Source organism: Hyperolius riggenbachi, chromosome 1 (assembly GCF_040937935.1).
Source record: "Hyperolius riggenbachi isolate aHypRig1 chromosome 1, aHypRig1.pri, whole genome shotgun sequence".
Lineage (NCBI taxonomy): Eukaryota > Metazoa > Chordata > Amphibia > Anura > Hyperoliidae > Hyperolius > Hyperolius riggenbachi.
Genome location: NC_090646.1, coordinates 492,165,234 through 492,189,744, shown reverse-complemented (window position 1 = coordinate 492,189,744; position 24,511 = coordinate 492,165,234). Strand labels below are relative to the sequence as shown.

The 24,511-nt window shown below is 43.2% G+C and overlaps 1 protein-coding gene across 3 annotated transcripts in view; it reads left to right on the top strand.

Annotated features, from left to right (window-relative positions):
* Positions 1 to 21,176, top strand: part of YDJC (YdjC chitooligosaccharide deacetylase homolog) — a 41,173-nt gene extending 19,997 nt beyond the window's left edge. For all 3 annotated transcript variants that reach the window (XM_068271567.1, XM_068271566.1, XM_068271569.1), the window contains exons 3-6: positions 2,698 to 2,857; positions 10,504 to 10,603; positions 15,101 to 15,278; positions 20,719 to 21,176. In XM_068271567.1, coding sequence (XP_068127668.1) covers positions 2,698 to 2,857; positions 10,504 to 10,603; positions 15,101 to 15,278; positions 20,719 to 21,064 — 784 coding nt within the window. In that variant the 3' untranslated portion in view covers positions 21,065 to 21,176. The remainder of the gene's footprint in view (positions 1 to 2,697; positions 2,858 to 10,503; positions 10,604 to 15,100; positions 15,279 to 20,718) is intronic.
* Positions 21,177 to 24,511: the final 3,335 nt, after the last annotated feature.

The following is a 24,511-nucleotide window of genomic DNA, read 5'->3' as shown; positions in this document are numbered from 1 at the left end:
TGTTCTGTCAATAGATTTGAACATTTTTCTCACTTCACAACCTTCCCTTGGCTCACATAATTCACAATCCACCTTTTGGGTAGTGCTGCGGTATTTACCGTATTTCCTCCCATTGGCGTCAGCAGTCAGTGTTTTTAGTGGCATAATAAGCAGCCTCCATCTGCCACTCTGCTACCCAGCATATTGTTTATTCCAGAGCACCAAGAACGCTGGTATATTTCTAGCTTGGCTAGAGGCGAGTTTGTCTCCAGTAAAACTGTAATGAAGAGCAGAGTTGTGGCAGCAGCAGGAAAGGCAGGTTTTTGCACATTTAAAATTAGGATACACAGAAACTAAAGTCAGAAGTGGGACTGGCATAGGCGCATTAGATGTTTCAAAAATTCACTTTTTGTTTATTCTAAATACATCACATACTGGGTGCTCTCTGTTTTCCAGTGTAGGCAGACTGATGGAAGTGCTGAGAGCAGTAAATGGACATTTCCCCTTTAGGCATGCAAATCGTGTGGTAGGCAATAGGGTATTGTACAGCGCCACAGTCATGTACACTCTTCCCCATGACTATGAATAGGACATTGAGGTGAGTATAGAGACACTAAGATACGGTAAAACAATGTGTTTTGCTCACACTTTTCTGAGTAAGCCATGAAACTATGACAGAAATAAAGAGGTGAGACTTCTGAGAATCCTGTACACAATACCAAATACTGTTGCCATAGCTTTTTTTTTTTGTTTGTTTGTTTCAAAGTTTTTATTAAAGTTTTGAAAAGTTTTACAAAGCAAATTGTACATAAAGAAATGAACATCAATAAGGGAACTTAGGGAACAACATATACCGAAACCTTCCATTAGTATCTTAAGCTTGGTTGGGAGGGGATAGGAACGATAACCAGTAGTATCAGTTTGGCAGATGTTAGGGCGACTGGGAGTGGGATTACTACCGTCCAGGAATAGATTTTGTGAGCCCAAAGAGGACTAAGTCCAGCTATCTGGGGCATGCTTAAGGAGACTAGGGGGGTAGGGCAGGGAAGGGCCCAGCTCAGGCTGGGTGTTATAAATGCCTCCTTGAACGCCCGTCATTGTTGCCATAGCTTTTATTTTATTTTGTTACCATCATTAGAAAGTTATAGCAGCTGCAGACTGGAGGTTAAAGGAAAACTCCACACTGTGATGAATATCACTCTGATATATTGAATTACTAAATGTAATTTTGCCTTCTTAAAACAGAATGTATTGCTGATAATTCAGCTTTAACCACTTGCCGACCGCACACTCATACCGTGCAGCGGCAAAGTGGTAGCTGGAGGACCAGCGACGCAGATCTGCGTCGCCAGGTGCCTCCCTAATCAATCAGGAAAGGCCGCTCCCTGTTAGATCACGGAGCGGGTCTCTGTGAATAGCCTGCGAGCCGCTGATCGCGGCTCGCAGACTAAATGTAAACGTAGGAGACATATGTCTCCTTTGTTTACATTGTACGGCGCCGTAAGGCAGATCGGCGATCCCCGGCCAATCAGCGGCCGGGGATTGCCGCCATGTGACAGCGGACATCCTGTCACAGGCTGCACAAGACGGATAGCGTCCTGTGCAGCCCGGATCACCAGGGGGGAAAGGTAGAAGAGGGAGGGGGGGAATTTCGCTGCGGAGGGGGGCTTTGAGGTGCCCCCCCCCCGCAAACCTCAGGCAGGCAGGAGCGATCAGACCCCCCCCCCCCCTGCACATCATCCCCATGGGGGGGGGGGGAAGGGGGGCGATCTGGTCGCTCTGCCTGCACCCTGCTCTGTGCTGGGGGCTGCAGAGCCCACCCAGCACAGATCACTAAAAAACAGCGCTGGTCCTTAAGGGGGAGGGGGGTAAAGGGTGGTTCATCAAGTGGTTAAAGGACAACTGAAGCAAGAGGGATATGTCGGGTGTCTCCTCCTTTTTTCTTTTTTTTTTTTTTTTTTTCTTTTTTTTTTTAATATAGCAATACCAGTTGCCTGGCTGTCCTGCTGATCCTCTGCCTCTAATAATTTTAGCCATAGACCCTGAACAAGCATATGCAGATCTGGCGTTTCTGACTATATTGACAAGATTAGCTGCATGCTTGTTAGTGTTATTCAGATACTACAGCAGCCAAATAGATCAGCAGGGCTTCCAGGCAACTGTTGTTGTTTAAAAGGAAATAAATATGGCAGCCTCCATATCCCTCTCACTATAGTTATCCTTTAAACGAGCAACATCCCATGATGCATCGCTCCTGTATACTCAAATAATCTCTTTATGCCCTCTGCAAGCCAGGCTGGACGTCCAAACTGCTACACCAGCGGGTAGTGTATAGTGAGCCTGTAGCTAATACATTTTACAGAGCCACACCAATCCAACATATATACAGCCTATTTCAGACTTATTGGTCCTCATCAGTGCATGACATGGATTGATATGACTCAATGAGATAGGGTTTGGACCAGTACTAAGGAATAACCAGATGGCTCATCGGTGACCCAGAACCGCCTGAAACGCATAAAGGGCCAAAAATCTCTATCTATCTATTGTTTTAAGATAAAATTACATTTAACACCAGCATTTCATCTAATGCATAGCAATACAAGTATAATACAGTGTTACTTAGAACGTTATTTTAAGGTGTTTAACCAAAGTACACTAACTTTAGTGATTAAGAAGTAACCATATGTAACCCTGCAAGTATCTTCTGTGTCGTAGATATAATATACCAATCGGTCTCCATGCCAATCTCTCAGAGGGAATTCCAGTATGTGGAGAACTTCGACACAACTCCACCCTAATCTGCACTCAGGGCGTCTTTCATGGGAAGATGGGTATCCGAAAAGCATTAGCACGAGGGCTGCTTAGCATGGCCGAGGTGTGTATGCCATAGAAGGTAACCAACTGGTGACTTTGCAGTCTGTGTTTCTTTGAATAGTTTTAATGTTTATTTTTTGAAAATTACCTTTTTGTGGGTGGTGCCGCTACTTATGGTGCTTCTATCATCTGCATTCCCTAACCTGAGCCAAAGAAGTGTGCTTAGCTCAGCCACAGGATGAATAGAGAAGGCCGCGGATCTTCCATCCCAGAAAGCAGAAGCTAACTTGTTCATAATTTTCTGATGGTCTTTTATAGTTTTAAATTACGGTAACTATGCACATTTAATCAGACACTATTGTCAGTTTCTGGTGCTGCGTCTACAATGGTCAAGCTGTTGCACATAGCAGGTGATTATGGGCCCATTTCCACTGCTGCGAATTTGCAGCGTTTCCCCTGCTTTTGATTCACATAAGGAAACGCAACTTATTGAAATGAATAGGCGGCCATTCGAATCGCATACGAGGGAAAAATGCTTGGCATGCTGCAGATTTCTGCATCACGCATGCAAATCCCTATAGCCGTGCATGGCTGGAGGGACTCAGATGCGTCTTGCATACAGCTTTGCCAGCATCGCGTCTCACAAGACGTATGTCTGCTCTGCGTGGAAACAGATTTTCAGTGATTGTGGAACCCGAGTGTCTTCCGATCACGGAGTCAGCTCAGCTAACTTCTCCAGTGAATTAGGGAGAGGAGTACCAGTGAAACTAGCGTAAAATAACTTGTGAGGCTAAGTTCCCAGTGGGACGTTAAAGTCGCACGTTAAAACAGCATTTAACGCAGAATAACTCGCTGCAATGAAAAAATCAATATCCTGTTCACAGTGCACACGTTGCGTTGGTGTCTAACGCTGCACGTTAAGTAAAAGTACTGCGTGCTGTGCATTATACACGTTATTAGCTGCGTTGGACTGTTTGCACATGCTCAGTAATGACTTGGAAGCATACTTTTCATTGCCTGTATTTTTTTACTGTATCTGCTGTATGCGACGGTAACGCTGCATTGCGACTTTTTGGGCGCGTTGTAAGTTTTTGCGGTGCGACTTTAACGTCTCATCAAAACGCAACATCCCACTGAATCTAGCCTCAAAGACTTAATATTTACAAATATCAGGATTTCGATTTTCGTTTCTTGCAGGAACACAAGGACAACTCCGGTCGCTTCCTTTTTATAAAAGGTACTTATTTATCCCGAACTTTTACACTTGGCACTTATTATGCCCCTAATAGTGGGCAACCGGCTTTTTTGGTCAGGGCCCTTGATGCCCTTGATAGCTTCGCAGAGGGAAGCTTAATTCTGGGAGGCGATCTTAACATGATCCTGGACCCATCTGTGGACTGCTCTTCGGGTAAGAGCTCCCTGACCAACAGAGCAATTGCTAAGTGTAGGAGGGAATTGGTTCAGCGCCAATTAGTCGATATCTGGAGGATCCAGCACCCATCCGGGCGCGACTATACTTTTTTCTCCAACTTACACAATTCCTATACGCGTATTGATCATATTTTTATCTCTCAAAATCTACTCTCTGAACAAATTTCCTCAGAGATTGGCAATATGACGCTATCTGACCATTCTCCGGTTACACTGGAATTGGGTATTCGCCCTAAAACTCACCTCCCTAGACAATGGCGTTTGAACATTTCCCTTCTGCAAGATAAGGACTTTAAACACTCCATTTCCAACGCCCTTCAGGAGTATTTTTTAACAAATACTACTGAAGAAGTCCCACTTTCTTCAATCTGGGAAGCACACAAATGCACCATTAGAGGAAAAATGATACAAGAGGCGAGCTTCAGACACAAAAAAAGACAGAAAGACATTCTTCATAGTTTAAACACTATTAGAGTACTGGAGTCGCGTCACAAGAAAACCTTATCATGTGCTGATTTGCAAAATCTGCAATTCGAAAGGGAAAAACTGAAAACCTCTCTCTTCCACAGGGAGAAACACTTGGCTCTTAAGTGCAAACGCTCATATTATGAGTTTGGCAACAAGTGCAGTAGAATGCTAGCTAGGGCCCTCCGGGAAACCTATGCTTACACTAATGTGGCACATATCCAAGACCGTTCGGGAATTAAAAAATATAGATCTGAATCAATCGCCAAGGTTTTCAGGGATTATTACCATTCCCTTTACAACTTACCATCTAACAACTCTGATCCTCCTAACCAGGCAAGGTCTCATGCCATAAACACTTATCTACAAGCTGCTGGCCTGCCCAAATTGACTGAACAAATCGTTAGTGATCTAGAATCCCCTATAACTGACTTTGAACTTAGACAGGCAATAAAGTCTTCAGCTACTGGCAAGGCCCCCGGTCCTGACGGCCTCCCACTTGATTATTATAAAACCTTTGGAGACATTCTGATCCCCCGCTTACTGACGTTTCCTAATGCCTTAGTATCGGAAGATGCTCCTCCCTCTAGTCTACCCAGAGACATGCTATCTGCACAGATAGCGGTTATTCCTAAACCGGGTAAGGACGCCACCTTGTGCTCTAATTATCGTCCCATTTCCCTTTTAAACGCTGACTTGAAACTGTTTGCCAAAGTGTTGGCAAACAGGCTTTCCCCCCTTATGGATTCACTAGTTCATCCAGACCAAGCTGGTTTTATACCAGGACGTGAGGCGAGAGACAACACCATACGCACAATTGATCTTATCCAATGGGCGCATAAGACACATACCCCTCTGCTTCTTTTATCCACCGATGCCGAAAAGGCATTTGATAGGGTTGACTGGAGCTTTTTAGAGGCTACACTTCAACATATAGGCCTTGGTCAACATATGTTGCGGTGGATTATGTCACTCTATTCCATCCCGTCTGCGCAGGTCCGTGTTAATGGTGTTGTCTCTGCCTCTTTCCCTATTGCCAATGGTACAAGGCAAGGCTGTCCCCTTTCCCCTTTAATATTTGCCTTATCATTAGAACCCTTCCTACGTACTATCCGCAAGAATGTGAATATCAGAGGCCCCCAACTACCCTCTTCAGAGCACAAGGTGGCGGCCTATGCGGATGATCTGCTATTTTACCTGATAGAACCCCACACTTCCCTCCCCTCTTTGGAACTGGAATTAAAATCATACCAATACATTTCTAATTTTAAAATAAATCCAGACAAATGCCAAGCTATGGGGGTATCCATGCCAACTAATTTAAGTTCCCAGATCAAAAATAACTTTCCTTATAAATGGCCACCACAAGCTATTACATACCTTGGCATACGTATTCCCTCTTCACTAAATGATTTGTACAGACTCAATTTTGTCCCTTTGACCCAAACTCTAACTTCCGATCTACAGCGTTGGGACAAACCTTGCTTTTCCTGGTTAGGAAGGATCAACATTATAAAAATGAACATTTTACCAAGAATACTATACCTTTACCAAACCATACCAATAGTCTTGCCAGCGGAACACTTTAAGACTTTACGGAAGCGGTTTGCACGGTTCATCTGGAAACGCAAGCCCCCACGCATCCGTTACACTGCACTTGTTCTGCCCAAAGATTCTGGTGGTTTAGCTGTACCGGACATGGGAAAATATCACTCCGCAGCATCCTTGACTCGCCTAGTTGACTGGCACAGGAACTCCAATCAGAAAAGATGGGTACAACTGGAGCAAGATCTTGTTGGCACGGAGCTTTGTGTTTATCCTTGGTCCTCTTTTAAAATACAAAATGAATATCTCTCTGTGAACTCCACCTTAAATGCTCTCTTTAGGGTCCGCCATCTCCCAGATTTATCTCCTTGGCCTTCCCCTATGGTGCCCTTACTAAACAACCCATTATTCCCCCCAGGCTGTTCTTCTCAAAGCTATGCCTGCTGGAGAATGGGTGACATAATTAGATGCCGTGACCTCATACAAAATAAAGCTTGGATCCCACTCTCACAGATACGTGACTCACGTTCATGTCCATTTTTGGACGAATGGAGTCACATGCAATTTGTCCACTTTCTCAGTTCTCTGGGAAATAGGGAGCAACTTTCTAGACCACTCTCTACTTTTGAGAATTTATGTTTATCTAAGGGCACCATTAAAAAAACGCTTTCCCAGTTATATCAACTTCTGCTCTCAGATACCACCTGGTCGCTAGAACTCAAATCTAAATGGGAATCAGAACTTAACTCTGTATTTTCTGATGAGCGTTGGCAGAAGATACTCACGCTAAATCAATCTGCCTCAATGTCCTCTCGGATCAAAGAGTCCAATTATAAAATCTTGTCCAGGTGGTACCTGACTCCGAGCAGATTAAATAAAATCTTCCCTAATACTAGCTCTCAATGTTGGCGATGTGACAATGCAGTAGGTTCATTAACCCATATATTCTGGGACTGCGAAGCTATAAAACCATTTTGGCAATCGGTCCAGAAATACATTAAAATTTTAACAGACGGAGATCCGATTGAAGATCCCTCATACTACTTGCTCCATAATACCCCAAAACCCTTTAAAAAATTCAAGCGCTCTCTTTCTCGCCATTTGATCCAAGCTGCAAGAGTCCTTATTGCTCGCCACTGGAAATCACAATCTGTGCCTTCAATAAGGGAATGGATCAATGAGATAAAGTTTGTCTATCAGATGGAGTCTTTGACCCACACCTTACATGATAGGGACGAGGCCTTCTCACGTACATGGATTCAATGGGATATGTTTCTAGAATCAGAAGAATACCTACAAATTCCCCAGGATACATAAATATTTTACATTTTCCCCTTCGTAATGGGGTGATTCCACATTTTTCCTCATAAACTTGAGTTTTTTACTAGATCATGTGAGGTCTATTTGGGTTCGGCCCGGCGCGGATCTTACTATAAATCTTTCCTTCTTTATTTCACTCTAATGGGTTCTCTGGATCTGGTCTTCAGAGGACCCATTCTATTTCTCTCCTTTCCTCTGGTTTTCTTTCCTTCCCCCTCTTTCTTTCTTTCCCCTTACCCCTCTTCATATACTCCGTTTAATAGTGGTAACACTACAGTTTTACTCTTTAAGCGTTAATAGTGGGGGAAGGGATAGGCCCCTGGGCTTAGGATTTGTAAGGCCCATACTCACGGGCGAGAAATGTGGCCTGTCGCCAGCACACGTGAGCGTGTGGGCGACAGGCCGGCGACAGCTTCTCGCCAGGTCCCTCCGCGTACACACGCGGAAGAGGGACCAGCGGCAAGGCGGAAGCTGTCGCTGACGTTCCTCCTCCCCCCGCCGGAAGCTCCATGTACCTACATGGAGGTTGCTGTCGCTAGTCCGCGTACTCACGCGGACTAGCGACAGTTGCGGCGGGGGGGCAGCGGCGACTGTCGCCATGCGATTGAAAGTTTCAATCGCCTGGCGACATGAGCGACGGGCGACAGTTCGGGGTGCGCGCGCGTGCGGCGGCCCATACTCACGGGCGACCTGTCGCCGCAACACGCGCGCGCCGCGTGTTGCGGCGACAAATGTCACTCGTGAGTATGGGCCTTAACTGTTGTGCACAATAGTTTGGAATGTTATATCTGACCTGTGGCTAGGAATGCCCCTCCCCACTAAGTGCTATTGTTATCTGTATTTATTTTGTTCAAGACTGTGATGAACCACTTGTTGTTGTTTTTGTTTAAAATGCTTTTTCTTCTTCAAAATAAAATAAAGAATCTTTAAAAAAAAAAATATATATTTACAAATATCTGCAATGGATTTTTTTTTTTTTTTTAAGTACTATTTAAAAAAAAAACTGTTCAGACTCTGCACATGCTCTAATTGAAAGATTACACAATATCCTTTCCTCTGAAGAATCTACCAACAGTAAATACAAAATCTACTCCAATTTGGGAGTGGGCCAATCAATTAACTTTGTGCTAATTTGATGGGTCCAATTTCAATTTGCATACAGTTTCTTTGAAATTGGCATGCAAGCTGGAATAAGTTGTCTCATTGACCGTCAAGATACTTCATGCAGCACAGGTGACAATGGGGATGTCAGGTTCTCATTGTCCCAACACCATTCCTATCATTGCCTATACTGGAAAGAGCAGAAAGCACCTGATTTGTAAAGTATATAGGATGAAACAAAACAGTACATTTTGGTTTCTCTGTATCCTAATTTTACATGTGCTGTTTTACATGTCCTGTTTAATACCTCTTGAAAACTTCCCATACCCCTTTCACAATTTGGGACAATAAGGTAATTGGCAGTTACATATTATTTGAAAATGTACATTTAAAATTCACTTAAAGGAATACTATCAATACCCAAGTGTTATAAAATGACAATGTACAAATAATGTCTAAGTAGCTGTGTAAACAGTTTCCTATTTTTCATGTTAAATTTCAGAGGCAAAAGCTTTAATTAACTGTGTGTAGGGTTTAACTCTATTGGGATAAATCATTTGCATAGGGGTGTCTGTTTCAATGCACAGCCAGTGTTGTTTTTTGCATATCAGACTACAGAGTATTTTTCCCTGAAAGCCAAAAAAATAATATGAAAAGCTGTGCTGTCACAGACAATTAAAACAAGTTACATTTCCTCTGCTCTCTTGCAGACAGCTCATAAACATGCAGCTTCTTCTGAGAGCTCTCTGACACACAATTAAGGTAGCCATACACTGGTCGATTTGCCATTAGATCGACCAGCTGACAGATCCCTAGCTGATCGAGTCTGATCAGAGAGGGATCGTATGGCTGCCTTTACTGCAAACAGATTGTGAATCGATTTCAGCCTGAAACCGATTCACAATCTGTGGAGCCGCCGCTGCCGCCTTTTCAACATACCCCTCCCCCCCCCCCCCCCCTGAATACATTACCTGAAGCTGGCTCCGTGGTCCTCTTCTCCGCGCTGCACCCCGCATCCCAGCGTACACTGTGTCACTCCGTGACCAGGAAGTTCAAATAGAGTGCCCTCTGTTTGAACTTCCTGGTCACTGGAGTGACACAGGAAGTTAATGTACGCTGGAATGGAAGCAAGAGCGGTGCAGCGCGAAGAAGATGCGGAGAAGATGCCCGGGAGCCAGCGTCAGGTAATGCATAACTGGATCGGCCGCCGCTAGCGACGCACTCCCTACCCGCGGGCGGTCGGAAGTAACCCGCACGGCGTGATCAACGGACCGATCCGATTTCGGGAGGAAATCGGATCGGCGGGTGCGTTTAGCGCGAACGATTGGCAGCAGATTCGATCCCAGTGATCGAATCTGCTGTCGAATCGGCGGCAAATCGGGCCAGTGTATGGCCAGCTTTACAGAGTTAACTACACTGTGAGGGAAACTCCCCTCCCCTCATTAACTTTCTCATCAGAAAGGAGCCAGAGTGAAAGGTATTTGTTACAGTAAACAAGAGATAAGCTAATGAAATGTATACATCATTATTTACCAGCACTTCAGCAACTCTCTCAAACACAGGTTAAAAACACATGTTAATCGATAGGATCCCTTTAAATGCAATTCATGAATCGCAGGAGCTAGGAAGCTCACCATTTTTAAAGCAAATATATTTAACAAGTCCCAAAGTACTTTTTTTTAACAGCATTTTGATAATGGCTTTTCCAAGTGGCTATATAAGATGTTTAGCCTTTGAACTGCGCATTCATTTACAGTAACTATGGGTCCTGATTTATGAGTTGATACTTGAGCAAGAGGAAGATGCCTCTAACAATGATTTACTTATTGCCTGCTTGCTTGACAGATTCGCCAGGAACTCTGTGCTCAAGTCAGGCTGTTCCGGGAACTGACAGGACGGAACCCGCAGCACATGGACGGGCATCAGCATGTTCACGTGTTACCAAGTAAGATCTGACGACAAGCATTGCTGTAGCCGTAACTGAGCTGTAGTTTATGGCGGAGCACTCCTCACTGAAGATTGTTCTTGATGTGCCAGGTCAGTCTATCAGCACCATAGACTGTCTTCAAATAGTGGAAAAAAGACCGGCACCATCTGTTATATTATGCTCTTTTATTATATCATCAGCGTCAAAGTGCAGCCAATAAGATGGCGACGTTTCGGAGCGCAGCTCCTTTTTCAAGCCAAGCATACACCGACAAAATCTCATATCTCATTACATTCATTTATATACTAAACATGGTAGGGCTATCAACCAATCCCGTTGGCCTATCTCATCAGCCAATCGGTCATGTCCGCATCATAAGCGGCCGCACGGTTTGACGGAATGCGAGGGAGGTGTGGCAGGCCTCCCATGCTGATGTCACCGAGATGCGGTTTCCCATCAGGTCCGTCGTAGACCGCGATGGGCGGCGCATACGGCATTAACTGTGCGGAGACTCGGTGGGACGTACGTTTGATGACAGATGAGTGTCATGAGAGGGGAGGTGAGCGACTAATGGGCTACTAAGAGGTATAGTTCCCCATCAGGTCCGCTTATGATGCGGACATGACCGATTGGCTGATGAGATAGGCCAACGGGATTGGTTGATAGCCCTACCATGTTTAGTATATAAATGAATGTAATGAGATATGAGATTTTGTCGGTGTATGCTTGGCTTGAAAAAGGAGCTGCGCTCCGAAACGTCGCCATCTTATTGGCTGCACTTTGACGCTGATGATATAATAAAAGAGCATAATCTAACAGATGGTGCCGGTCTTTTTTCCACTATTTGTAGCCGTAACTGAGGAAATGCTTTCAGTAATGAGCACTTGCAGCTGAGGTTACCAGGGACCTACACTAAACATGAATAGATAAATCTACCTCATCTCAATTTATACCATGTATCTTGTGCAAGTGTTCCCAACCCCCTGTGTCTAATAAAATGTGTGTATATATATATATATTTGATTATATTATGTTTTGCAAAGGGGGGGGGGGTGTGATTTGATGCACTTTATCCTACTTTGTGTGAATCTGTAATACAGTATATGCTGCACATTAATGACACTAAAAGCACAGCTTCAACACAAAAACTAATAATACACCTCTGCTACTGCCGTGCACCTGCCTAATGTTTTAATTCTTTGAACACACTTTTCATTCAGTTTCTGTCTGCAGCCACAATTACGATCTAGTAAACCTATTTAAAACCATGGCAACATCATACAGCTTGGTGTTTTATAAATTAAAAAAAAAAACTTCCCAGCTCTCTGTTTTGTGTCATTGGTTCATGAGTCTGCAGGAAGCCATTTGTTTAGTTGTACTGCAAAACAGAAGTTTTCCTTCTTTAAAACAGAATGTATTTGTGATTATTCAGGTTGAAGTGAGCTCTCAGGTGTCCACACACTCTGAGGAGTTCTGGGTCACCATGAGCTTGCTGTAACTTTAGTTGTACCGCAGTGACGCATGGAGGTAAGAGGAATCCTACAGATCTCTGGGGAGGGGTACTTGTCAGCTGGAATAATTGTCCCCATCTCAAAAGCAGCTGCTAAATAGCTACTGCAGGGTAACATGGGCAGTCATTTGTGTAATTGGCATGTTCTCAGCATGGAGACTGTAATACAGTCAGATTATTTCATGTGTGCCTTGGGGGCCTCTAGATAGTTTATCTACAATATAGCCAGTGTCTTGAACCTAGCTTTAACTAGAATTTTTGCTAAATATAAAATGGATGTTTGTGGGAACTGTTTATACATCTGTCAGAAGAATTTATACATGGACACTATCAGTTTCCCGCACACACTACATCTAAATGCTCCCCACCTGAGACAAATCCCATCCACTCACATCATGTAGACTTGTGCTCATATGCAGAGCCAGAAGTCCTTCAAATGAGGAGGAAGTGTACAACTCCTATTGTTCAAAAGGGTTTTCTCTCCATCCCTAGTGATGGACTCTAGTAATGGACGCTTTAGTGGCGTATAATAGAATGCAATAAATTATTCAGGATACCCTTTTTGTTACTTTTTCTTGTTTCATCATCAGAAACCCTTCCTATACATATTGCTGTATATTGATTGTAGCCCTTCCCTCTTAGTGATGTTTAGCCTACTCTGATTAGAACTCTCAGTAACCAAACATTCCACAGAGATGCATCTAGCAGGACTAAAGATGTCGCCACCTGTGATACATTTCAGAATGTAAATCTGGGTGAGGAAAGATGTTGCAATGGGCAAACCAAGCGTAAATAGATCATTTATAAATGAATATTGTTTAAAAACAAGCAATCTTTTTCATTACATTATTTTTACTACAGTTCCGCCTCATTTGTTTGAGATGTCATCTTTACCAATTTTGTTTATGGCACAACCATACACATACATGACATTCACACTGTTTATAAGAATACATAAAGCTATGTGGATGCTTTATAAATGTGATAGTGGACTTAAGATGGATAGGGGAGAAGGCACTATATGTAACCCACCCCTTAAGCACTACTCCCCAGATTAAATGCCCACATGAATGGGGATAAGGCTAGACTTCTCCATTTAGTTATGCAAAGGACAGACTTGACAACAGTGCATTGGCTGCAGTGTGGAAGAGTGCTGGCTGCAGCGGGAGTGGGGGAGTTTGACATATGGGGTACAAAGTAAGATGAACATTGGGCTGTGTGTGGGAGTCAGGGAAGGTGATGGTCAAGAATGATGACATGGGAAGGCTGAAGGATAGAAGTCAGGAGAGGTGATAGATGAAAGTAGGTGGGTATGGAGGTTGTGGAAGGATAGCTGAGTGATAGGCTGAAGACATGAGGATCAGGGGATGTGGTATATGTGAGAGTAGAATTGATGAAGGAAGTGCTGAGGAGAATTGACATGAGGCTTAGCTGAAGGCTCTGCAGAGGTGTTTCTCTGTCTTCTGGCCACCAGTAGAAAGTAACATGAGCACTACTAGCTGTTGTACCTTCATTACCATCAGATGGGTACAACAACAGAATGATAGTGGCTAGAATGGACGAGGGACTGTGCCCGCTGGACCGAGGGTAGAGGAGTACACCACCAGCAGGCAACCTTTGGAAATCTATCTCCCAGCATGCCTCGCCAGTCCACATCCTCTGGAGCCCCTTGGGCTAGATTAGGGTTCAGAAACCTTTTTGGGCGAGAGAGCCATAAATGCCACATTTTAAAATATAATTCTGTGAGAGCCATACAATATGTTTCAAACTGGGCTCACGCCCCTGTTGCCATGGTGATGGGTATACAGTTGATCCGCCGGGCAGCGGAAGTGTCAGACACATCTTCAGCTTCTTTTGGGTTTCAGCAACATCAGCAATTTCCCAGACTGGAGAAATACTGACTAACAGCTTGTACAATTAGCTAGCTGACTTGAGGGGTTGATTCACTTTGTAGGACGAGATACCCGCACTTTGGTTCAATAGGCTGCCTGTCAAGTGACAGGTAGCCCATTGGGCCAATCAAAGTGTGGGGATCTCATCCAACAAAGTCACTGGATCTGACAAGGTCCAGAGTGGAACAATTGGAGCAGCCGTTCATTTTGGGGTAGCGCGAGTACGTTGGTGCACAATACACTACTAGCAGTAGCGTGCCTACTTTGAAAATTGTACTTGCGCTGTCACGCTAAGCTGAACTGCTTGAGCAGTGTAGCTTAGTGAATAAACCCCTACTGATTTGTATGTGTGCCAGATGTAGCCATCAAAAGAGCCACATCTGGCTCCCGAGCCATAGGTTCCCTACCACTGGGCTAGATCCATGCTGGTTCTACATAAACTGTTCAATGTTTCTTGTTTTAGGTACATTTTATTGAAAATTTTCAATGAACATAAATTTATGGTATGACATCTTTTAGAATTACCGGTAGTTATTTGCTACCAGAATTCTTTTATTCTTGGACAGATCCCAAACCTGTGCATCGATCCTGCATCCTCTTCATTACACATGGGGCAAATTTGAATGGATGGGGGAGAATTCTCTTAAGCTGTTCCAGAGAATAATATACCCTGTGTAATATTTTACGTTTATCATTATCCCTGGCTAGTATTTCTTAATGGCTCTGTTCAAGGTTAATAACGCAACATAAAAATCTTGGCAATCAAGGAGCTGGACAGAGAATCTAAGTGAATATTACTGAGGCCAGGAAAGCAAATATGTGGTACCGTAGGCAGTGTTGAGCTGGCAAGAAGAATGATGGAGCAATGCCAGAGAGTTTCATTGCTGTATATAGCCCTGCTACTTGCAGTAGTACTATGACTGAGCAGTGCCTTCTGTAGAGTGTTACTCTACCCCGTCCAGCTATCCCCCCAGTTCTGCTCTTTTCCAGACCCTAACCACACATGTGATACCAGTGGAGCATAGTGTGGGTGGCAAGCCGTAAAAAATATAAAAAAAATTTTTTAATGTTCTTTTTACATCTTAACATATGCTTGTTTTCTTTGTTAAACAGGAATCGGAGAGGAGTTTGCAGAAGTGATGCGTGAACATGGCATCCCATATACTCGTGTTCCTGTGGAAGTGGGCCTTAATAGGTGTGACTGGATTCAGGGAGAACTAATGGAGTTCTACAGAGGGGTGGAGACTGATGCATTAAATACAGTGGAACTATTTAAAAGTCATGGAATTCGGTGAGACCATTTCTTTATTTTTTTTTAATTGCTTTTTGAAAGTTAGAGCAACTATAATGACATATAGTAAATGTAATACATTATTCAGTATAACCATTTTTGTGCTAATTATCTTGGTTTCAGCATCAAAATTTATTCTTTTTAACAGTAAATTGGTATATAACCCAGCACTCCTAGTGATGCTTGGCCTAGGCTATGATGTCACACAGCCTCCTACTCCAAAGCACTCTGGGAGACTAGGTTTTGTTCCTTCCCACTTTCACAGAGGAAAGAAAATACATTCCACAGTGAAGCACCTTTCCAGAAGTAAAGATGCCGCCGTCTGTGATAAATTGAAGACTGTAAATCTGCTCCTTTTTATCAGCTGCAAAACTTTTGAGCATTCATCAGGTTGTCTTAAAGTAAACCTGAACTGAAAATAAACTTATGAAGTAATTTGTATGTATTGTAGCAAGCGTATACAGATCCTCCCTTGTCTTGCATTCCTATTGTCAATTTAAAGGACAACTGAAGTCAGAGGTATATGGAGGCTGACATATATATTTCCTATTAAGCAATACCAGTTGTCTGGCACCCCTGCTGATCCTCTGCCTCTAAAGGTGCGTACACACGTTGGATTTGCGCAAACGACCCATCATTTGGACGTTCAAGCGACCGGTCATATGCGCAAATCCGACGTGTGTATGTACCTTTATACTTTTAGCCATAGACCCTAAACAAGCATGCAGCAGATCAAGGGTTTCTGACATTATTTTCAGAACTGACAATATTAGCTGCATACTTGTTTCTGGTGTGTGGTTCAGACACTACTTATACATGAATGATCAGCAGGACTGCCAGGCAACTGGTATTGCTTTAAAAGGAAATAAATTATGGCAGCCTCCATATACCTCTCGTCATTTGTCCTTTTAAGGATTTACATTCTCACTCTGAAGTCTCAGCTCTGTTCTGTTATTAGCAGTATTTGCTTAACCATATCAAACTAATTTGCATCTGGGTACACTTTTTAGTATAGATGGGCTGCATTCTACTTGCTAGTTGATTGCATAATTTGCATACTGACCATGTTGCTAACTCTTTCAGTGCAAAATAAGTGGGCACAGGCAGGCTCTAAGTAGGCTTAGTATTTACTCATGTTTATTTCATGCCACATCACTTCAAGTACGGTAAGTCTGGATTCTGATTTAAGCTGCATACATACTTGGAACTATGCCTGATCAGTGGACAGATAAGCTGTGTGCATTGTGAGGTGGTGTTTAGTGAAGTTGTAAAATGGAGCAATACAGAGTTACACCGAATTTAATATACCGGGGACACCGCGGAGGAACAAAGTGGCTCAGGAGGACGGCAATGGAGCCCATGGCTGGCATGGGGCTGGAGGAAGCCCCAAGTACCGTATATACTCGCATATAAGCCGAGGTACCCACTTTTCCCTCAGAAACCAGGAAAAAGTGGTTGACTCGCGTATAAGCCCCCACCTCAGCATAGCCCCCTCCACAGTAGCCAGGTGTGCCCCCAGTACTATTTAGCCCCGCTCCCCATAGGCAGATGTGCCCCAAGGATGATACAGCTGTGTCTCAAGGCCCCACTAGACGGCATCATAGATATGATACACAGCGATTGCCACACTGAATGAATCCCCGATCATTGCACTGCTGACACGTTGCTTGCATGCTCCGCTCCACAAGCCAGGGGACAAAGGTAGTCCTAAGCAGCGCACTCTGCACATCATGTTGCAGGGGATGGAAGGAACGGACACAGCAGGGAGCAACTAGCAAAACCTGCCAGTAACAAAACCTGCTCCACCATCTGTTCTGCTCCACTGACTCGCATATAAGCTGAGGGCATAACTTTTCAACACATTTTTTTGTACTGAAAAATTAGGCTTATATTCGAGTATATACAGTAAGTATAAAAGCTGCTTCTTGAAACATCTCTGGTACACTTTAAGTATCAAAAATATAACTTTACAATAAACTTTAATGCTGGGAATTAACTACAGATTAATTACTTGACTGTGAGATGTATAAATAATGTAACTTTAGGGACCCAGTGGGGTTATGCCTAGGCTAGCGTCCTTATCTGTAATCTCTGTAATATCTTTTAAAAGTGTAGGGAGAACTCAGGCTGTGACACAAACTTTCCCGACACAGAAAATGCAGGTTTAAAGAGACACTGAAGCAAAAAACAAAATTCTGATATGATTTGGTTGTGTAATACGGATAATTACTACAATTTTAGTAGCAAAGAAAATATTCTAATATTTGTATTTTTAGTTATACAGTGTTGTGTTTTTTTTTTTTTTTTTTTTTTTTTATAACATTGCATCATTCTCTAATATTTGCAGTTTAGACACTAAGCATTCTAAATGGGTTCAAAAGTTCACTAGCCTGCTCTGTAAAATCTTCCCTGCAGAGGGGAAAAAAAGATACATTTTCTTTTAAAGCTTATTATTTCAAGTGTCTGGCAGAGTTCTCTGTGACTTTGAAAGTGGAGCTCAAAGGCTAATTTGCATAGATAACTGGAGTTTCTTAGCTCTTCCTTTACTGGAAAAAATATTAGACTTGTGTCTCTGCTGCTAATGTTTGTTTTTTCTTAGCTGTACTACACATACAAATCATTAGATCTTTTTTTTTTTTTTTTTCCGCTTCAGTGTCTTTAAAGAGACACTGAAGCGAAAAAAAAAAATATGATATAGTGAATTGGTTGTGTACTATGAATAATTACTAGAAGATTAGCAGCAAAGGAAATATTCTCATACTTTTATTTTCAGGTATATAGTGTTTTTTCTAACATTGCATCATTCTATAATATGTGTGCATTACACAACACTCAGCATTCCAAATGAGTCTTTCAGAGCAGCCTGTGAAGTAATGACCTCTCCTCTAGCAGAGGAAAAGTAAATAGTCCAGGAACAGTTGAGATGAGTCAGATAACAGCCCTCTCCATGACTAACTTAGTCGGAGAGCTTAATGGCTTGTTTGCATAGAGATAACAACTGGAGCTTCTCAACTCTTCCTGTACTGGAAACCATTACACTGATGTATCTGATCTTAATGTTTTATTTCTTAGCTGTGCTACACATACAAATCATAATATCATCATTTTTTTTCGCTTCAGTGTCTCTTTAAGTGACTTTCTGAAGGCAGGTTTAAGCAAAGGTAAAACGTTTTAAAAGGTAAATAGATAATCTTAAAAGGAATTTGATAATTTAATGCTTTATCTAAACCTCCTGAAGTGAGAGGAATAGGAAGTTGGACATATTGCTTCTACATTTGCATGACTGCTGTTTTGGGTTTTTGATAGTCTTTTCTGAGTCACACATCTGCATGAAACAGTTAAGTCAGAAGACCCGATATAGAAAATGATTCTAGGTCAGTGATTCAAACTGCATTTGATGCAGTGGTTCAGCACAGCAGCCAGCCGGCCTAACAGGATTTTCAAGTAGCTCCTATAACAATATCTTCTGTATTCCTGTCACTTGAGCTGATCACTGCGGTGATATTTATCTGAATGTTGTTGGCATGTTTTTAAGTCCGACTTGTATACAAATAAAAATTAACCTTAAAGTGACCATGTGGTCAGGCATATGAAGACAGCCATTTTTAATAATTGTTCGAACATGCTGCTTGCCTGGCTGTGCCTTCCTGAGTCACTGACCCAGAACCAGTATACAGATCAGGTGTTCTCTCTCTGAATACCCTTGGTTGCATGTTGCTTGTAGGTGTATGGCTGAACATGAAGTCTCAGCATTACAGCCAGGCTCCTGGAATTGTTATAACCACAGATGGTAAACTCCATCCTCCTCTCAGTACAGGATCACTTTAGCTGCAGTGAAAGAGATGCTAATATACATTTACATTTTAAGCACACCTGAACTGGTGAGATGACCTAAACGGGGATACATATTGTACCATGTCTATTTAGGGTTGGAGTGAGCCACACTACTTGCCTACAGGGTGCTGCTTCTCAGTTCCCTGGCCTGCACAGAATGCACCAGCTTATCCTGGGAGCGAATTCATTTGCTGCGTTTTGTCGTCCCAGCAGTGTCTCTTGCCCTGCAATCTATGCCAGGATTTGTAGTCTGTAGATGCAATCTCTTTACTTGCATCTACAGGCTGCATCTCCCAGCATGCATTGGGGCAGCGGGTGAGAGAGGGAACTACAAAATGCAGCAGATGTTTTCAGTGCAGTTTGTACCCTAGGCACACCCTGAGGAAACCTCCTGCCTCTCCCTTAGGCCCAGTTGAGATAGGCATATGCAGGGCTGTATTTCTAGAAAGGCCACAAGGGTGCCCAAGGGAGCACCTGGATATGAAAGGAGTTGTCACATATGAAATAGGAGGTTAAAAATGGAGAGCAATAGAAGAAAGAAAGCTGATGCCCAAGGGAGCGGGGTTGCTGTACATAGATGACACACATGGAATGGGGGGGGGGGGGGGGAGTGATGCCTAGAGGCATGAAAAACATAAATCTGCCCTAGTGCATACGCCAGCGTGTGTGCTGCCCCATCATCATCCCCATCAACTGGTGATAAGATTTACAGCAAAACAAAGCATTGAAATGCAGTGTCCCTCAGTCATATTGTGGGAGTTGTGTAAATGAACCTTGTAGCCTCATGGGGGATAAGTATGTATAATTAGAGGGGGTCTTCATGATGGAGTAGGAACAGTTTTTTTTGGGGGGGGGGGGGGGGGGGGGTTATATCTGAGAAAATGCAGTGCAGGTTTTTTGCTTTTTAGTACTGCAAAAATGAGGGAACAAACCCTTTCAATCCCTTTTCCACTTACTGCCCCTTTCTGTATTGTAGAAAAAGGTGAAGTGAGGAGCACCGTAGCATAAACAGGTGTGCCTCGACCCCGTCCCAGTGCCTCTTGGGACCAATGCAGTCAAAGGATGAATGGGTCGACACCACCGAAGTGTAATTAAAGCTCTTTATTGAGTCATAAGACAGCAGTGACAGACGCTGTTTGGGCTGACAAGCCCTTTATCAAACTGCTCACCGGTGAGCAGTTTGAGAAAGGGCTTGTCAGCCCGAAACAGCGTCTGTCACTGCTGTCTTATGACTCAATAAAGAGCTTTAATTACACTTCGGTGGTGCCGACCCATTCATCCTTTGGCCTTTCTGTATTGTGTAAGTTAGAATACTGATTTCTCCCTGCATAGGTCACATCTTTATGAGTAAGCCCTCTAGTGGCAAAGCGTCTGAAGGGAAATGGAACAGGTTGTTTATCATCCCTATCAATGTATTTTAACCTGGCTCTTGTATTTAGGTTAGAAAAAGAGGTTGCAAACTGATAGCTAAAGGCAACACAGTTTATGCATTAGTAATTGCATAGTTTGCCGATACCATTATCACTTACTGAAGATGTGATTTTTATCTTTCTTTACCTTCACAAAATCTTCTTACTTAACGTGCAGTTTATTGGTGTCATTGCAGGTGGCCAGGCATTTATATTGGTCTCAGCACTATGGGGAAGAACATGAGCATAAGTAACATTCAGCGAGCCCTGGACAATAGTATTGAGTCTTTTCTCAGCAGCCAATCACCTCACAGTTTACCACACAGCCTGCCCCATCACGCCTCTGCTGACAGTGTGAGCATTGAACTGATGGCTCATCCTGGCTACCCCAGTGTCCCTCCGGAAGGGGGCTGTGGGCAGGGCCCAGATGACTTTTCTCAGTCTTGGGAAAGACTGCATGAAATGGAAGTCTTGAAAGACCCTCTGTTGCACAGTTATTACAGTCAGAGAGGAGTAAAGCTGTGCTCCTTTAAGGACCTGTAATTTCTGTGAGAGATTGTACATATGCTAATTCTGCTGCACACATTGGCACTGAGGCAAAGCCCAGACCAACAATGACTGATTATAATTGCAAAATAAATTATTTGAATTATTATATTTGTGTGAAATGTGCTTGTCTGTGTTGATATGGAGTTTAAACAACTTACGGGGAAAAAAAATTACTTTTAATGCTGCTCCTATGAAACTTTTTTACTGGGCAGGTATGTAAACGGAAGTATAAAAGACAATATTGTCTGTTATGCTAGCAGAATGTGTTTGGACTTATAGCGAAGAGTAATGGAGCCAAACTGCCAGTAGGTTCTAACTATCGGAATGTAGTTTTCTCACATTTTTGTGTTAATATGGTTATGACAGTTTTGTCCACATGCTCTTCCTCTTTTACTAGCAGTTTGTATACCCTATATTGCAATATTGTGGCTCGTCAGTTTTGCCCTCCAAACCTCCACTATGATATCTTAGCATTACTTGCATATCTGCACTGTAAATCCCACATCAGTTATCTGCACATTAGGTCTGGTGATAGACAGGAAGTGAATGGATCATAAAGTGTACTGTTGGGTAACAGTAAGCTCAAATAGCACTTGTTGCAACTGTATGGAGGCTGCCATATGTATTTTCTTTTAACTATTTCAGCCGCCCGGACGTGATGCTCACGTCCAGCCGGCTGCTCTGCTGCGGTGCCGCGCTTATCGCGGGCGCGCCCCCGTGCTGTCCCCCCGGTAGCCCTGGGATCAGTGAACGGGAACATGGTTCCTGATCACCGATCTGTGTCCCCAGCAGAAAAACCAAAGCGCTCTTATTAGAGGCTTCAGTCTTTCTGCCAATAACATTTTCCGCGTACTCCTTGTGCTTCCGGTTAGCGAGAAGCACAAGGAGAAAAAAAACCTCTTGTGGCCAAATAGTAAAACTACATCTACTGATTTCTTACATTACAATTTACACATATAATATTAAAAATTAACTGTTTATTTCCCACACCAAAATATTACTTAAAGAGAATCTGTATTGTTAAAATCGCACAAAAGTAAACATACCAGTGCGTTAGGGGACATCTCCTATTACCCTCTGACACAATTTCGCCGCTCCCCGCCGCATTAAAAGTGGTTAAAAACAGTTTTAAAAAGTTTGTTTATAAACAAACAAAATGGCCACCAAAACAGGAAGTAGGTTGATGTACAGTATGTCCACACATAGAAAATACATCCATACACAAGCAGGCTGTATACAGCCATCCTTTTGAATCTCAAGAGATCATTTGTGTGTTTCTTTCCCCCTGCAGCTATCTTCCACTGAAGTGTCAGGCTGTTTCTTCCTGCAGAGTGCAGACAGCTCTGCCTGTATGTAATTCCTCTGTATGTGAAAGCCCAGTCAGCTCAGAGGAGGATTTATCCATCTTGTAAAAGATAAGAGAGAAGCTGCCCTAATCTAAATAATACACAGGCAGTGTGCAGAGAGGGGCCTGGAGGGGGGAGATGCATGACAGAACCACAACACTGAAGAACTTGGCAGCCTTCCAGACACAGGCTGACAAGTCTGACAAGAGAGAGATAAGTTGATTTATTACAGAGATGGTGATAGTAAAACGTGCTGCAGTAAGCCAGAACACATTAGAATAGCTTTTGGAACTTGTAGGATGATAAAAAACAGGATGCAATTTTTGTTACGGAGTCTCTTTAAATAAAATTTTTAATGGAAAAAAATGTTTTACAATAAAAAAAAAAAAAAAAAAACCTAAATAGTTACCTAAGGGTCTGAACTTTTTAAATATGCATTTGAAGGGGGTATACTACGAACATTTTTTAAATTATAAGCTTGTAAATAGTGATGGACGCAAAACTGAAAAAAAATGCACCTTTATTTCCAAATAAAATATTGGCGCTATACATTGTGATAGGGACAAAATTTAAATGGTGTCATAACTGAGGCAAACTGCCAAATAAAATACATAGGTTTTAATTATGGTAGCGTGGATTATTTTAAAGCTATAATGGACGAAAACTGAGAAATGAATTTCCATTTTTTTCTTATTAATCCTGTTAAAATGCATTTATTAAAAAATAATTCTTAGCAAAATGTACCACCCGAAGAAAGCCAAATTATTGGCGGAAAAAACAAGTTATAGATCAATAAATTGTGTTAACCTCATTAGCGGTAACCCCGTGTGTGACACGGGGTAAGCCGCCGGAGGGTGCCGCTCAGGCCCTGCTGGGCCGATTTAAATTTTTTTTTTTTGCTGGACGCAGCTAGCACTTTGCTAGCTGCGCCAGCACCCCGATCGCCGCCGCGCGCCCGATCGCCGCTATCCGGTGTGGCGCGCCCCCCCCCCCCCCGCTATCCGGTGTGGCGCGCCCCCCCCCCCCCCCTAGACCCCTGCGCTGCCTGGCCAATCAGTGCCAGGCAGCGCCAAGGGGTGGATCGGGTCTCCCAATGACGTCCCGACGTCGGTGACGTCATCCCGCCTGCTCGCCATGGCGACGGGGGAAGCCCTCCAGGAAATCCCGTTCTTTGAACGGGATTTCCTGATTGGAGATCGCCGAAGGCGATCGAAGCGGGCGGGGGGATGCCGCTGAGCAGCGGCTATCATGTAGCGAGCCCTGGGCTCGCTACATGATTAAAAAAAATTTTTTTAAACTGCTGCGCTGCCCCCTGGCGGTGTTTTTCATACCGCCAAGGGGGTTAAGAAGTGAAAGTTATTAGCGACTGAATGGGAGGAGAAAATTGCTGTGATGCATAAGGTGAAAAATCCCCACGGGCTGAAATGGTTAAAGGGGAAATTCAGCCTAAACAAACATACTGTCATTAAGTTACGTTAGCTATGTTAATTAAAATAGATAGGTAATATAATCTCTTACCCACCCTGTTTTAAAAGAACAGTTTAAGGTTTGCTTTCATGAGGGCAGCCATCTTTTTGGTTGAAAGGAGGTGACAGAGAGCATGAGACACAGTTCCAACTGTCCTGTGTGCTGATCACCCCTCCCAGTTGCTAGGCAATGTGAATAACAACATAGGAAATCCCATCATGCTTTGCACAGCATCAGGGAAAAAAGCCTGGGCACTTTTCTTTCTTACCAAAGCATCATTTTTAGCTGCATTTTTAGCTAAGCTCCACCCATCAAAGTTCTGATGCTGTGAAACTGTTAATGAAACACCAAGCCTTTTCAGTTCTGCTGAGTAGATTTTTAGTCCGGAGGTTCACTTTAAGCAATTCCAGTTGCCTGGGAGTCCTGCTGATCCTCTGTCTCATACTTTAAGCCATAGACCGTGAACAAGCATGCAGCAGATCAGGTGCTTCTGACATTGTCCGATCTGACTGGATTAGTTGCATGCTAGTTTCTGGTGTTATTCAGACACTACTGCAGCCAAAAAGATCAGCAGGATAGCCAGGCAACTGGTATTGTTTGAAAGGAAATAAATATAGCACATTCCATA